This window comes from Thunnus thynnus, chromosome 13, assembly GCF_963924715.1.
Source record: "Thunnus thynnus chromosome 13, fThuThy2.1, whole genome shotgun sequence".
In the NCBI taxonomy this organism is placed as follows: Eukaryota; Metazoa; Chordata; class Actinopteri; order Scombriformes; family Scombridae; genus Thunnus; species Thunnus thynnus.
The window spans coordinates 17,710,139-17,726,745 of record NC_089529.1 but is presented as its reverse complement, the minus strand read 5'-3'; the positions used below and the strand labels follow the sequence as shown (position 1 = coordinate 17,726,745).

General features: G+C 38.8%; 1 protein-coding gene across 1 annotated transcript; it reads right to left on the bottom strand.

Moving 5' to 3' along the window:
* Window positions 1-1,776: 1,776 nt before the first annotated feature.
* On the bottom strand, window positions 1,777-16,038 carry LOC137195815 (sodium/hydrogen exchanger 6-like). Its single transcript, XM_067608459.1, has 16 exons — window positions 15,469-16,038; window positions 13,938-14,137; window positions 13,443-13,520; window positions 12,762-12,838; window positions 12,473-12,585; window positions 12,237-12,342; window positions 10,902-11,043; window positions 10,654-10,759; window positions 9,691-9,779; window positions 8,680-8,793; window positions 8,267-8,378; window positions 5,667-5,820; window positions 5,522-5,552; window positions 5,330-5,418; window positions 4,895-5,000; window positions 1,777-4,748 (listed from the first exon to the last, which is right to left on the bottom strand). The coding sequence occupies exons 1-16, from the start codon at window positions 15,893-15,895 to the stop codon at window positions 4,425-4,427; spliced, it is 2,268 nt and encodes a 755-aa protein (XP_067464560.1). The 5' UTR covers window positions 15,896-16,038; the 3' UTR covers window positions 1,777-4,424.
* Window positions 16,039-16,607: the final 569 nt, after the last annotated feature.

Here is a 16,607-nt window from a genome sequence, read left to right as displayed (position 1 = left end):
TGCGGCGTTGGGTGCGCGGCTCCCTCCGAGCTGTTTGGAAGCAGGGAACTCCGCTTACTTTATAAATACTTATATCTGCAGCTGCGTCAGGCTGCCCGCAAAACAGCTGGCTGAGACCGGAAGTGTGGTGTATAACTTCAAAATAAAATCAAGTTCAAACAGAAGTGGAGGGAGTTTACCTTCAAAGTAAAAGTGAATATGAAAAGATATGTGAACACTCACGACAGCAGCCTTGTCATACTAATTGTCCAAAAGAAGTATTCAGATGCTTTACTTAAGTAAAAGTAGAAATACAGCAATGTAAAAATACTCCATTACAAGTAAAAGTCCTGCATGAAAAATCCTACTTAAGCTAGTTTAGTCCAGTGCTTCCCAACCTAGGGGTCGAGCCCCTCCAAAGGGTCATCAGATGAATCTGAGGGGTCGTGAGATGATTAATGGGAGAGGAAAGTAGGAAAAACAAAGTTCTGATACACAAATCTGTTTTCAGTTTTTGGACTTTTTCTCTAATCTTTGATTTTTGGTGAAATATTGGATTATTTAAACATTTATTGAAATGAAACTGTGTGAGAAGTTTAGAGGGAATAATCACTATTTGGTGGAACTGGTAACAACTCATAGACATCTGAAATGTGACCCCGATTACACACTGCTTTTTGTAAGATGTCAAAAGCCAAAAAAAGGTTGGAAACCACTGGTTTCATCTTTAACGTGTTGTATTTTAAAAGCTTGTTATATTGTCCACTGTGTCAAACCTTCATCTGAAAAGTAACTAAAGCTGTCGAATAAATGTAGCGGAGTAGAAAGTACAATATTTCCCTCTGAAATGTAGTAGAGTGGAAGTATAAGCAAGTATAAGGAAACATATAGCATCAAATGGAAATACTCAAGTAAAGTACAAGTAACTCAAAATTGTACTGAAGTACAGTGCTTTAGTAAATGTACTCAGTTACTTTCCACCATTGATCTTGGCCTTACTGTTATGGAATTAAGTTACTTTATCCTGTCATGCTTCAATTTTATTCATAACTCTGTTTGCAGTTTGTTTTCTTTTGTTTGTTTTGTGTCTCTGCATGTCCATGTTTAATGTTGGTTTGAATCTGTGTGCTTTTGTTTGGGTTTTTTTTGGTCAATATGTAGAAGAGTGTGTTATGTGTAAGTTGTTTTATGATGGAATAAAACCAAACCAGTTGGTACTTATCAATTGTTGATAATAATTTTAGGGAAAGTAAACAAGCAGAAAATGGAGTGTAAAGGTTCATTCTTGGAAATAGAAAACAACGTTAACTACTCAAACTTCTGCTGATGAACACTGTGAAACACAGTTGAAAGCTTAAAGGCACCCTGTGGAGTTTTTGTTGTACACAAAGATTCTGATTACACTCAGTGGTACAAAAGTGCATGGTGTATATGTCCTTGAGGCCTAATAAACATGTTGAATGCATTTTCTTCTCATAAAACATTTGCAAAATGGACTTTAAAAAACATTTTGACCCACTCAGAAAAACACTGATCCATTGCACTGCTGGTGGTCAAAAAATCCACAGGACACCTTTTAAGATTATTTTATCAAAGCAGGAAATTGTACGCATTAAGAATTAATTATTTAAGGCTACGGATAGGGTTGGTAAAGATAATTTGGATTCACACTGAGATTCCTTCAGGCTTCAGCAGCCTAATGATGTAAGACTTAAAAGAGCATATTAGGATATATGCAAATATTTAAAAATAGGTGGGCAAAAATGGGGCTGCATACATTGAAAGGGCAAAAACAGCTCAATTTAAAGAGTTTTTATTTACTTCTGGTACACTCGCAAGATGTCTGACAGAGGAGTCACTAACTGCACTGACTTCAGGACTACACAGGGAAAAATCTATCAAATCCGAGATGTTTTTTTGCCCTCAACATAATTTCACATTTTAAAAACATTCACATGTAGACCTACTGCAGGTCTCCTTCTCACAAACTGTCATCAACAGTTTCTACAAACAGTAGAAACATCATTCAACATTTTGATAGTTTTGAGTGTTTACTACCATAGGATTACAACTGTTTCTTCAAAAGTCCCATATTAACTAAGTATGTTTTTTTTTTTTAATTGATCCAAGACATTTAAACAACAAATATAAATCAAAGAGAACTTTACCCAAAGGATAAAAATGCATATCCATTTATGTCCATATCTCTGGATGATTATGCAGAAACTCAAACTTCAAATCAAGAATACTGCTTGAGGACAACGGGTGCAGCTTGATACTATCAACACAGACATTTTGACCAGTAATTCATTTCTACCTCAGTCATAAAAAAATTAAAAAAAAACCCTTGTGGTCTTAGACCGGCCTGCTCAGCCGAAAACAGAACAGGCAAGGGTCCCAGTTAACTAAGGAGATGCTTGAGCCACAAAATATCTCCACTGAAGTGGGAACAGAATAGAGGAGCTTGGTTGCCAAACTAGGTGCAAAACAGATAAACATTGCTTCAGTAGAAAGTAGGTGACATCCTCCTGCACAAGAATCTTTCCCTCGACCTTACTGACAAATGAAAAGCTGGAAAACAGTCACCAGGTTCATGTTGCGTTCAAATTCAGCCCCGAATTGTGAAGCAAAAGAACGAATTTCATTTTAAAATGCCACATATACTTTTTTGATAAAGTACACTGTTCACAAAATGATTACATTATATTAGTGTTATTTCCCATTAATATAAGTACAATGTTTTAGTTTGCACCCTTTTGGGCTCTCCACCTTTTGAATGCATCAAAAACAAACAGTTACACTTCAGGCCGTCACCTAATGGCCCAATTATACTGGAAATAATATTAAACATCAATCAAAGGGTTTAGTATCATATAAAAACAAAAAAAAGATCTTACTACACATTAGCAAATCAAAATATGTACAAATCTACATAAGTAATTGAATTTCTGAATAGGCACTTAAATTCAAAACAGATCAGCCAGCCCTCAGTCATCTTTGATGATACAACATCACAAAGACACGGCAGTTACGTTTGTTTTGTTTGGTTTTTTTTTTTTTAGAAAGGATATTAAACCAGATGACGACAGAGAACCCACAAACAGACATTAGCCCTAATAACCACATCAGTAGATTTGAAAGATTTCAATCTGACATCAGCCACACACACTTGTAAAATACACACACAGGGAAGCTCTAATTTCCAAGTATAAAGTAAAAGCATCTGCTACATTTCGGGAGGGAGATATTTTAACATGCGCAAACGGTAAAGAACAACAAACTCCTGGAATGAATATCTACCACCCTCGTGACTCCCCCGCTGTATGTACCTTGTCCGGGAAGAGTTACAGTGCTTTTTAGGAAAAGCTGCCGAATAACAACAGCCTTTCACCGCCGAGCTGTCCTATTTTTGAACAGGGCAAGATAATCATTAATGTCACGCTAAAAAAAACCCAATAAATAAATAAATAAATCAGTACATAAATAAACCACTCTTTGTTCAATAAATAAATCGAGATGAAAAAGACTGACCCAGAAGAGAAGAGGCAGGCAGTGCTAAAATTTAAGGTAGTATAGACGCTCCTAGACAGAGATGTGGAAGTGGTTTGAGATTTTGGTTGTTTTGTTTTAGGCCTAATAGTATAACCAATCTACAATCCTGCAAATTCAAAGCTCCCAACACGTCAGTCTGTGGATACATTAGTAAGGTTAGTAATGTAACTGTAGTGTAAATGCTCCTGAACAGCACTGAATGTTACTATGTGGTGCCAGAGCAAAGTTTCAGGGTGACTCTCAGAACTGTCAGAAATGTTTGACAGTTCATCTTACAAATACTTGAGGTAAGCTAAACAAATACAGGACCTGTTGTCACGAGCAATGTCACCACAGAGAAAAGGGTAAACCGTATATGAAACGTTTAGATCGCCCCCTACAACCAGAAGGAGTGTTTTTTAGAGAGCATAGACAACAGCACTGGCATTATCACCACAGTAGTACAAACTTTGGAGCAAATATGACAGCCCCATTTTCTTATTTTTTTTGCCTCCTTTAAATGGTGGCTTAATGTGCATCTTTTGCGATTTTTAAGTAACCTATAAACTTGAGGTACTCTTGATTTACAGTACCTTATCTTACATGTAGTGCAGTCACATTCAAGATTACAGTAATCCACCTCAAAGGTGAGTTAAATCAAGCACGCCTTAAGTTCGTCACAAAGCTGAGACTATTTTAAACTCGCGTGTTGGACAGGGAGGTGGTCTTGTCAACATGAGACTTGAATATTATACTGTAAAAGTAGTTTGTCATTTAAAAAAAGAAATAAATAAATAAAAAAAACAAATCAACTAAGTATTCTATTAGATTTAGTTTTCTTGTGAAATCTAGTTAGATGATTTGTGATTTTCTTGAAGCTGAAACCAACAAACTGCACCCTGACAGCCTTCTTCTTACAGTCTGTGCCTGTGAGGGTCAGAGTGTGGTGGGGAAGGTGGGGGAGGCAGGGTGACAGTGGTTGGAGGGTCCACTGGGTCATCCATGGGCAGGACCAGACGGGTGCCCCTGATCGCCACTTCATTTTCCGCCAGGGCGAGCTCGTGATCCAGGCCTTCATCAGACGGACCTCCGCCAGTGCTGGCGGTGGAGGAGCGCTTTCGGTTGATGGTGCGCGATCCGGACGCGTCCGTGCTGACGGTGACATCGGCGTACATGGAGCTCACACTCGCATCGTTCAGGATGAAGTCAGACTCATCGTCGTGGAGCTGACCTTCGTTCTGGTGTGTGGAGGGGAATCATATCAATAACACTGATGACACATCATATAGGTAATTATCCATGTATTTCTGATGGTCAGTAAGTTATTGATCAGGCATTTAATGAAGTGACACTTGTTGTTTTAAATGATGCAGTATGTCCAAACCTCATATGCCTGAGGGCTGGTGAGGCATCGAGCCAGAGGTCCACAACAAGTGGGCAGAGTAGCAGTGAGAGGAGGTCCGCTGTGGGTCAGGAGCGGTTTCAGATAGCTGGGAAAAAAGTGTTAAGGACCACTAACAGTTTGATTTAGGTAAAGTTAATCGGTCAACAAACTAATGCAAGTGTGCCGACTCTGAACCAGTAAGGCTTTATCTATCGCAGTTGAAATGATGTGTTTGTTGCTGAAAAATACCATCAGTAGCTTATTATGAGACTTGAACACATTTAAAGGCTTAGTAAGAAGCAAGTCAAAGCAGGTGTTGTGTGTACTTCTTTAAGTTTGTAAAGAGTGCCCTCTGGTGGTCAAAGCTGAACTTCTACAGCATACACCCCTCTGAAGTTATTATTTCAAAAATGTGAAACAAGGCTCAAAGGATACTTGTGATCAAAGTTATACCAGATCCTGAAGGGCCAGGCGCTCTCGTGTTTGGTGTTCCTCCTCTGTGATCCATCCAACATCGCTGAACTCTGTTTAGCAGAAAATTGCTGTTTCATTATTTTACAACTTGATAAGGCACTCACACACGAAAATTTCAAAAACAAGAGATATCAAGCTGTAGTAATTACTTACAGAGTTTTCTTGATCAGAGTCAACACCCACCCTGAAGGAGAAAGGGTGGTACAGTGACTTTGACAGAAAAACATTCAATAGAGGGGAGTACACACACACACAGAGATTGAGAAATAAATGCATGCAAACACATGCTCGGTCTTACGGTATGCTCATGAAGGACAACATGGGTGTGGTGCCACCTCCACAGATCCAGACAGTGAAGAAAACAATTAGAAGGGTGGTTGAAAACATCATCTGACGGGCATAAGTCGCCGTGTCTCGGATAGAAAGAGCAAAAGTCATCGCCCCACGCAAACCTGGAGGACACAGAAGACAAGACAGTGTAAGAATGAGTGTGTGTGTGTCTGTTTTACCAACAGAGACCTGGAATGAGGCAGTGTGCATTTTTTAGGATGGCAATGTTGGTCCACCACTTTGGTCCAGACTGAAATATCTCAAGTATTGTTAGGGTTGCTGTGAAATTTGGTACACACATTCATGGCCTCCAGAGGATAAATTGTAATAACTTTGCTCATATGACCGCTGGCACCATCACCTGGTCAATATTTAATTTTGTGTACTTAATTATTTGGAAGCACCTGGCTCTAAGATGGCACCAACCATAAGCAGTAATTCTGGACTACAAACCGGCTCTAGTGCAAACTGATGTGTTACGTCACACCTCACTAAGTCTATCTTTATATACAGTCTGTGGTTTAGTGCTAATTAGCAAATGCTTGAATGCTAACACTCTAAACAAACAGTGTGAGCATGGTTAACATTATAACTGCTAAACATTAATATGAAAATGCTAGCATTATCAGTGAGCATGTCAGCATGCTGATAGTGATGTGGGTGTTTTTTCCCCTCAGAACTGGTGGTATTCTAGAGAGCAGGTTTAGCAAACGGTGAGTCTGAACCTGAACTCTGAGATCGGAAACTCCAAGTTTCCGGTTCCAGGACAGATGATCAGAATCAGTTCAGTCAATTCTGAGTTAAGTGCATGCATGGTGAATGAAAAAAAGCTATAATCAATGGAGCACTGATACTATGATTCACCATGGCAACAGATAAATAAAAGGCAGAGCCTCCATTTTAATCCAGTGGATATATAGAGATATTAATGCATGTGCATGCTGACGGTGCCCATTTATCTTTTTTAAAAAAAGAGCTTGAGTCAGAGCAGGAAATGTCAGCAAGTTAACACAAAGTAATATCCGTTATTTCATCATTTACTAGACTTCCGTTTCCTTAATGATGATTAAGTGGAATCTGACTGTGTATCAGGCTGCAGCTACATTACATATCCCTAACCCTAATCTGATGGACAAAAAACACTAGGCAGCAACTGAAGATGAAAAATATAGTTAAAGATTTGAAACGTATATAGATCAAAGAACAGAGACATGACTAAGCTCACAGTCTGATCCAGTAATAATGTGTTCGGTGATTTGTATTTGAACAGGTGTTGAGTTTAAAATACAGTAGTGTTTTATAAAATTTTAGATGTCTATTTGTATCTTGGCTCAACAACATTCAGTGACTTTATTTCAGCTAAATCAACAAATGTGGTAAACTTAAACACTGTCACTCAAATCCTGTTAAAACACATTAAGACTATGCATCCTATTTGAAAAACTCACTTTCAAACTACATTCTGCAGCTGCACCACAAACCTGCTCACTCAGAAATATTAAGATATAATCTCCAATATTAAAGGAACAATGTCCCATCAGTGCGACCAATCACATCATGACTGATGGAGATAATTACTCATTGATCCAATGTGTCTAAGGTTTCATACCAATATTTGAAATTTAAACTGAGATTACACATTATGTGCAATAAACATTTCAGTGCAAAAGCTGCTCTAACAAACTGACAGCTATCTTGTGCACAGAGTCAGTGTTATAACAGAAGGACATGCAGAGGTATTAGTCTGAGCTGAGGCTGAATTCACGCTGTGTAATATTTGAATGTGAAGAGAAAAAAATGCTGTCAAAGAAATGACTGATAACACATAAAAACAGTATCTTTAAATGTTCCTTTAGTAACAAAACTAATATCCAACCAAGATTAAGATTCTGACAGACAGTAAACCTTCACTAATGAATGTGCTGAAACAGCATGTCTGGCTCTGTACGAGGGAGGAGTCAGAGAGAAACTCAGGGTTTGTTTAAGAGAAATGAGCCAGTTAGCAGGTATGCTTCATAGAGTCAGTTACCATGGTAACCGACTGTACTCAGGGTGTACCCAGGGTTAGTTTTCACTAAACCTACTTTCTGGTATACCACCCCGATCGTATAGGCATCTATCACCATAGCATTTTAACAACACGAATCAGTTCTATTAAAACATCAAACGTTTGTTAAATATATTGAACAATGTTATGAGAGGAAAGGGTTCACATATTCTGCATACTAAAAAGGAAACCATTATGTGCAGAGACATGTAGGGGGTTTCTATTAGCATGTTTCAATTGTAAATGTCAGCTGACGTAAGGTTATTATTCATCATACTGTTTCTGAGTACGTGTATAAATGGTCTGAAAGGAGACTGTCTTAGCACACAATTATCTAGGCTCATGTTTTTAAACTACAAGGTTGCTCCATTACACTGATTGTTTATTTTAATGGGTGAGAAGCGGTTTACTCAATTTGGGCCCAAGCCTGAGAAACATTAGAGACTCCTCATGTTCGCCATGTATAAAATATGTTATCGCAGAGTTGACAACAGGAGCACTCTGTTGTCTCAGCTCTGTACCTGCAAACATCATGACATGCTGAAAGTTGGATCCAATCTTGTTCCTGCGGCCCAGGTTGAGCAGAAAGGACAAAGGGTAGATGTTTGCTGCCCTGCCAAGAAACACTGCAACCTACGTACAGGAAGGTCAAGGACAGAACACTCGAGAAACAATACTAGTGTGGGCAAGGTGAAAGGGAAAATAACTGTGGGTAGACGGCAGTATGGAAATTCTATCTCACGACTGACTAATCTTTCCGTTTGCTCTGTTATTCTCTGGGTGCCTGAATTCACTGCATGAATACACTGTATTATTATCAGCTTTGGCAGCAATAACGGTAGTAATACTGTGGTTATATGGAACAACATTCTTCCGCCAAATGTCTCTGGATTTGTTTGTGTGATGCATTATCACCAAGCAGAGTCAAGGATACAAAGGCTCCAATGATGAACAAAGGGTTGAAGACGTGTGACTGGAAGGAGAAGAGTGTCAGACCCATGTAGGAGAAGATGAAGTTCTCTGCCAGGAAGTTCAGCAGCTCAAATAACTGAAGGGGAGGAGACAAATAAACATACATACTGAATGAAAACTGAAAAATCCACACTGCATTCATTTTGAATAGCAGGTTTGATTAGTTTCATTCAAACATCATTCAGTGTTGTCGTTGGATAACTCAAGCTTGCATCAGTGCAAAATGTTGGCTTTTTTTTTTTACTGAGTGACTCATTTACATTGTTAATTTAGAAATTTAAAATTTCAAAAATATTCTTGCACACCAAAAAATCTAAATGATAGGACTAAAAACTGAAAAGCAACAAGACGTCAGGTAAGATTTATATCTAAATAAAGTTAAGAACTTATCTATCTTGCTTCCTCCAGCCTCGCTGCTGCTTTTGGTATAGCTGACCACACATTTCTACAAGTTCAGATCCTATCAAATCCATTAGAAACAGTTTTGTGCTTCTTATATCCACAGTCATCTTATACTATCATCTGGTGCCACGGTGTGATGTGGTAGTTGTTATTTAGTCTCTATATGCTTCCATTAGCTCGTAATATTAAAAACATTTATGTTGAAGAGATCACAAATAACAGAGCTTTTTTTTGTTTGTGGGACCCGCTGCCTTCAGGTCAAACAGCTCTCTGCTTCAACACATACATGACATCAACGTGTGGATTTCTGAGAACTTACAGGGACATCCTCTCTTCTAAGAATTATCTTTTGGGACATTTCCCTGAATTTTTCTTCAAATCTGTAACTATAGAACTTTGTAAACTAGATTTTTTTTTAAATTCTATACAAATTTATTACCATTAATATTATTATTAGTAAGTGTATCACTAGTAGGAGCTGTAGTAATTACAGAACAATGTTTAAAGCTGCTTAGATTAGATACTAGACACAATGGTATCAAGTAGAAAAGGTTATGTGAGTGCATATCACCTGTTTTGTTCTGTCCTGAGAATCAGGTGAGAGATTGTTGAAGGTGTAGTGAGCCTGAGTGATCCCACAGAACAGTACAGCTACCACACCTGAATAAATATAGAGTAATATCACCTCAGTATCACTCAAAACACATTCAATTACACCTTACTGGTAAATCAGCGATTAAAATAATGAATAGGATGGGGAGCAGGTAAGAGAAACAGTTGTAGTCACAGCATGATGTAATACAGTCCTTAAATAGGCCTTTATGATGTACTTCAGTGACCTGTTATGCATACACCTGTGGATATACTCATGTAAAAACTTGAAGAAATAATCACCAAAAAAAAAAATTGATTCAAAAATGAATAATGACAAAAAAAAATGTTTTTCATGATAAAAATCAAGTTTAGAAAAACCTTGAAAACAAAAACTATGGTGACATGTATTACAGTTTTCTTCAAAAATAAAAACTTATTAATGAAAAGTTGTGAATGACGAGGAGTTTTTTTTTTTTGAACAAGCAAATGAAACCAGTTTCCTCAGCTAATTTTGTGGTTCATGAGAATGACACATCAAACCAAACTGACATCAACACCGTTCTGTGACGTTACATAGTTTCATACTGCATTGTTGTTGGTTCAGATATTAGCGTGCGCTTGTGTTAATGATTCATCCTTACTGTATTAATTAATGTGTCACTATTTTTTAAGAATTGCTTCATTAGAAAAAAAACTTAACACACAGCTGAATTTATCTGGATGCTTAATAGAAGGTCACTGTAAAGACTTTCATAAAGTAGGAAAAAAAGCTAAAATACATAAGTAAAATTAGACCAAATCTTATAATAATCTAAAAAAAAGTAAATTAGACAAAAGCTAACAATGAAATGACTAAAATATCAGGTCAAACCAAGTCAAAATCAGATGCCAACATGGACGCCGTTTGAATTGCATGCACGAGGCCCGGGTGCAAGTGTACCTGTGAACCCGCAGGCCTCAGCCAATAGGAAGGTGCTCCAGGACATGAGGAAGAAGAGAGCTGTCTCCAGCAAGGGGAAGTCCCTCAGCTTAGTGAACTTGGTCACGTGATGACAGGAAAGTCAAGGAGCAAAACAAGAGGTGACATAAGTACAAGCAGAAATACAGACACAAATAAGCAGCAGACACTGTGAATGAGGTATGAAAGAAATCACCATGAGAAAGCCTGAACAGAGGTGAAAAGGATATGAGAGCAGTCATGACTCCAGTGGCCACTCCAAGAGCAAAGGATCCGCTGAAGACGCCCAGGAAGATGCCAAAGGATTTCAACAAGGCCATGGCCTCAAAGCTGTGGCTGTTGTCTCCAGCAGGCTGATAAGCCACAATGGAGCTGAAGGTCACGTAGACAGAGTACACGCGAACATTTACATGAAAAAAGGAAACAGACGTTTACTAAGAATCCAGGGGAAGTGGTCAAACATCTAACACATGCTCAAATATAAAGACAAAAACAGAAAATTTTCCAAAATGTAGTCAGGCATCAAAACAAACCTGCAGCAACCCAAATCCAAGAACGGCTGACATCACAAGCCTATTGTTTGTCTGATTTTGTGTAAATTTAGAGGATTTTGGTTATCCCCTTCAAAATAGTTACAAAGCCTTAACACACATGTACTGGAGTTGGGTTTTACAGTTATAAAAAGGGAGGAAGTTAGGGTTTTACATGCTTAATTCTAATTAGCTCTTGGATATCTCAACATCCTTTAGTTCATATCCAATAAGAGAACTAATAAGTACAGAAAAAGCCAATTCAGGCACTACACCTTCATGAAGAGAGGTGCCCAAATTACCTCAAGACCAACCAAACAAATCACCAGCTCTAATATTCAGCAGTCATAAACCTTTTACACACTTATATTATCAAACCTTATTCGAAAGAAGTATTTTCTGGTCATTTGCAGGGTCTATGCAACATAAAGAACACTAACGAATGATGCCAGGAGCGGGTATGAAGCGGTGGCAGGGGGTGTAGGGGAGGGAAATGATCATCTTAATAGGTGGTGGTTCACGGCTACACTCTAAGTAAAAGATCTGCATCACATCGACTGAACTGAGATGATCAGGTTCTAACGCTATAACTCTGCCACCACAACCATGCTAACAGCCCACCCACCCACCGGGGAGTAAATGTCTGGTTTTCTTCCAGCCATTCCTCCGCCCCCTCGAGCCAGACTGGGCCATCGTCTCCTGGGGAGAGGACAGCTCCAGCCCCCTGCCTGCCCTGCTTCTCCAACCGGAGGAGAACACTGCATACATACGTGCAGGTAGATGACGAATGACACGGATGGGTGGAAGAAGGCAAGCAGTGAAATAACAGGGAGTGATGTTAGTATGATTAGTGTCCATTCATGTGCAATGTACAACACAAATAGCTGAATTTGCCACAATTAGCCTGATTACAGAGCAGTTGAGCAACACAGAACTAGGAATTTACATGGAACTACTATTGCTTGGGTGAAAAGGAGGTGGAAAATACTGTAACTGTATGTGTGTATATTTCTGTGATGTGTGATGAATGCTTACGAAGAGAGGACGATAGCCACAGCATCATTGAGGACACTCTCCCCAAACAGCAAAGCATACAGGTCCACATCTACCTTCAGCTCATTGAAGATAGCCAGCACTGTCACTGAAACACAGAGGAGAAAAAAATACTCACACAAATATAAGGAAAGTCCTCAAACAGTGATTGCGATAATGTGCCAAGCTGCCTCCATATTGAACAAATGGATATTGTAAGATAATGTGGCACTACCTACCTGGGTCTGTTGCAGAAACGATGGCCCCGAAGAAGAGGCAGTCAGTGAAGAAAAAATCTCCCCCAAGCTGGCCCACAACTTTCATGAAGGACACAAAGCCATACATGATCAGCCTAGGAAGAAAGAAGGATGTCATTAAAAGACACTGGCATCGCTTTACCAGTCAACAAATGGATCAGATGAAATGAGGCAAAATTTTCCATCTGTTATGTATTTGAGTCTGAATGTGAGGCGTCATGGTAAAAACAAAACCATCTGAGGTTACTTCAGAGATGACCAAATAACTTACCCGATAACAAAGCAGGATATAACTGTTCCCATGAAGGCATAGGCAAGGATGGAGCCAATGTTTCTGAAAAAATGTCTCTGAGACAGACAAGGACGTAGATTTGTTAAGACTTGTTCTTGTGTACTTTAGGGCTGCAACTAATGATTATTGTCAATATCAATTAATCTGTTGATTATTTTCTCAATTAATCAATTAGTTGTTTGGTCTAAAAAATGTCAGAAAATGGTGACAGACGGTTTCCCAAAGCCCAAGATACAACTTCAAATGTCTTGTTTTGTCCCAGCTAACAGTCCACAACCCAAAGATAAAATTACTCAAAATGAGTCATTATTTATCAAAATAGTTGGCAATTAATTTTCTGTTCATCAATTAATTAATGCATGTAATGTTGCAGCTCTACTTATTTGTCTATTTTGTACTGGGGCAAAACAAACAAATATCACAATAATCATACAAAGATATGAAAAATCACATGTAAAATAATTAAACTTTTCAAAAATAGAAAAAATAGAGCTTGTTATTTTTTACAGTACTGTATGTTGCTATGCAGCATACTGCAATATACTGCGGAGAATAACAAGCTCTATTTTTAAGTAATATTGCCTAATTTATTGAAGAAAAAAATGAGTTTGCACAATTAGTGTGTCATAACTGTATCATAACTCCTTTCAATTCTCTTACCCTTTTTAGACTGTAACCAGCGTGGAAGATGATGGGAGGCAGCAAAATGTTGAAAAACACTTCTGGGTCAAAGGTCACCTGTAGATAGTTGTAAGTTGTAAGAAGTTATACGAATATTTGCTCGAGAAGGAGTAGTTACCGCTGATACATCTTTTACAACTTTCTTCAAAGTGCATAGTGTCTTTTTCTTTATGCAAACTGATAAACTTACACAATTTACCTGCCAACATTTATACATTGTTATAAACAGAGATCATGTTTAGATATATGTCAGAGTTTGTAGATGTTGTTTATCATACTATGTACAGTAAAACAGACAAAACCCAACTGTTTTTAATCAGGGACTTTAAATGTTACTGCCAAACACATATCAATTTATCTATGAGACATTTTCCTGCCATTTGGTGTCTGCCAGCTAGTAATTTCAAATGCTGGGTGAGAAGGGCACACCAAAAACAACCACTACACCCAATCCTCCATCTGCCATCTCCTTGCCTTTCTCAGCATCTCATCGTCCTGCACTTGGTGACCTTTGCCCCCGCTGACTTCACCCTTCAGAGTGTACTCGTAGAATCGCCCGCTGACGTTGACCAGCAGAGTAGCAGGACTGGCATTGACAGCACAGCTCAGGATCACGTCACTCGTGCTCTGGGGCACATGGATTCCGAACCGCAGGATCACACCCACCAACAGGCCTTCAGGGAGAGAAGAGAGGAGGAGGAGGAGGGAGTGAAGGAAAAGTTGTAAGAAAGGATTTGGAGTAACTATCTTTTGTCAAGGGATTTAGGGTAAGATTCTATTTAAAATACCTGCCTTGAATTATTTGGGTGTGCTACATATTTTAATTAGATCGGGGGGTCTAACAAAAAACAAATATTAATTAGAACTTTTTTGTCAAAGGGGTGAGCTTCATTATTGTGGGAGAAAAGATACATTGCATACTGAAAATGAGTGATGGTGCAAGTGTCTGACTAGTTAGAGGGGATGGTGAGTTGTTCTTTCCTAGCTACTGTAACAACAATATCCTATATTTTCAAACCATTTCAGCTGTTTCTGTTCAGACCATTAAACGATAGTGAAGGACAGGTTCACAATTTTTCAATTCTGTCTTAAAACAACACTCAGGTGCCCACATGAACACTGAAAGAGGTTTTCCTCACTGTAATTCGTCCTGTTCATACTGGCTATTAAAAGATCCCCTTCAAATGCGCTTTCAATGTAAGTGATATGGGGCAAAATCCACAGTGTGTCCACACAGTCATTTTATGCTAAAATGCATTTAAATGTTTATCAGAAGCTTATATGAGGCTCCAGCAGTCTGAGTCAGTCATATCAGATGGATATCTGCCACATTTACAGTCTTTTTTAGCATCAAATTCCCTCTTTGTGTTTCCTCGGACTATTTCCCCGTTGAGCTGCGGTGGAAGTATAGTTAAAAAAATAAAAAAAAAAGAGTTTGCTTTGGTAATACTTTGGTACTAAAAAGACTATGACGTTCAGAGATATCCACTTGACTAATGTGGACGGCTGAAGCTTCATTTTAGCTTAAAATAAACTTTTAAATACATTTTTGCACAGAAGGAGGCTTGTGGATTCTGGCCCCCATCACTTACACTTTAAGTGCATTATGAAAGGATCTGATGGTCAGTATGAACAGGAGGAATGATTATGGCAAGGAAAATCTATTTCAATATTTATTTGAGCACCTGACTATTGTTTAACACTTGTATCTATTGCTAATTTGACAGTTGACAGAACAAATTCTTTCTAACAATACATAGATCTAATAGAATATCAACAAGTATCATACTAACCTATATAAATACTATGAATTTTGAATGCGACATGCTGACACTAACACTATGCTATCAGTGAGTCTCCCCGTGTCCTTTAAAACCAAAGACTAAGCTGTCAGGTTAGCTTACTGGTCCAGTTTGAAGAGCTAACGGCACCATAGCCAGCTAGCATTAACGCTAAGTTAAGTTAATTGATTGACATTCGCGTTAGCTAACGTTAGAGATCTTACCATAGATCATGGCAAGTCCTGTTTCGTGCAGGAACCTGAACCGCCGGTGTTTGAACAGCCATATAGTTAAAATGGTGAGTGTTAAGAGCATTATGAATATGAGTAGATTGGCACTGTCCTGTCTGTGGCTTTCCTCAGCCATCCTCTCAGTTGCGACGTTGTCCATTGCACTGCTCTCGCCTTGGCTCCCGACGAGCAGGAATGTCAACAGAAAAGGTAGCGACAGGAGCGCTTTCGACGGTTTAACACCAAGAAAGCGTGTAAGTGAGAATCCCATTGTGGCTTTCTGTGTTACATTTGTCGTTTGAGTAGTGTCGGTTGTGTTGGGAAAGTACTGCTTGGACGAGAAATCGGCGAGACGAGAGCAACTGACAGCTCCTTCCGCAGCCGTTATCAAAACGCGTTGTTTTTGTTCCCCCATCCGCATTCTGCGAAGACCCGCCCCTACGCTGCCTTTGATTGGCTCTGACCTTCATATTCTTACTTTAACCCAACCATCTGACTTCTCGTGCCTAAACCTAACCAACCTAGCCAATGAAGGTATCGAGTACTAGCCAATCAGAGGCAGAGTAGGGCGGGTCTTCGCGGAATGCGGGTGGGGTGGGGGGGGGGGGGAAATATCAAAACACTGGAACTTCCGGTTCTTCAAAATAAAACTGGTTGACCTGGCACCAACAGCGACCCTCATGGTGGGACTGAGGGCTTGTAGGTTTTGTTGTCGTTATACAACATAGACTGGACACTGAAATACACTTAGAAATCTTAAAGTAGAACAAACAAATTAATACCAACAGAAGAGAAATAAACAGAAATAGGATATGTAGCATAATAATGACAAGGAATAGGATTACAATAGGGCAGCCCCATTCAACAGTTAGCCTTCATTATAATGGAAACCGGTAATTCATTTTAAAATATGCATATGCTTAAATTATTTACAATAGATCTTGGGTAACTTTAATGTACATTATGGATCCTTCTGAATGCAGTGATGAAAGATATTTTTTGCATTGCGTGTATAACAATTTTAAATGAACCATGTCCCAATCATAATTTTATTTAAAAGGACCGCTTTCTTTTCTAAAATCTTTTTCACATGTGCATAGATTGTTTATCAACATTAATCCTACCAATTGGGG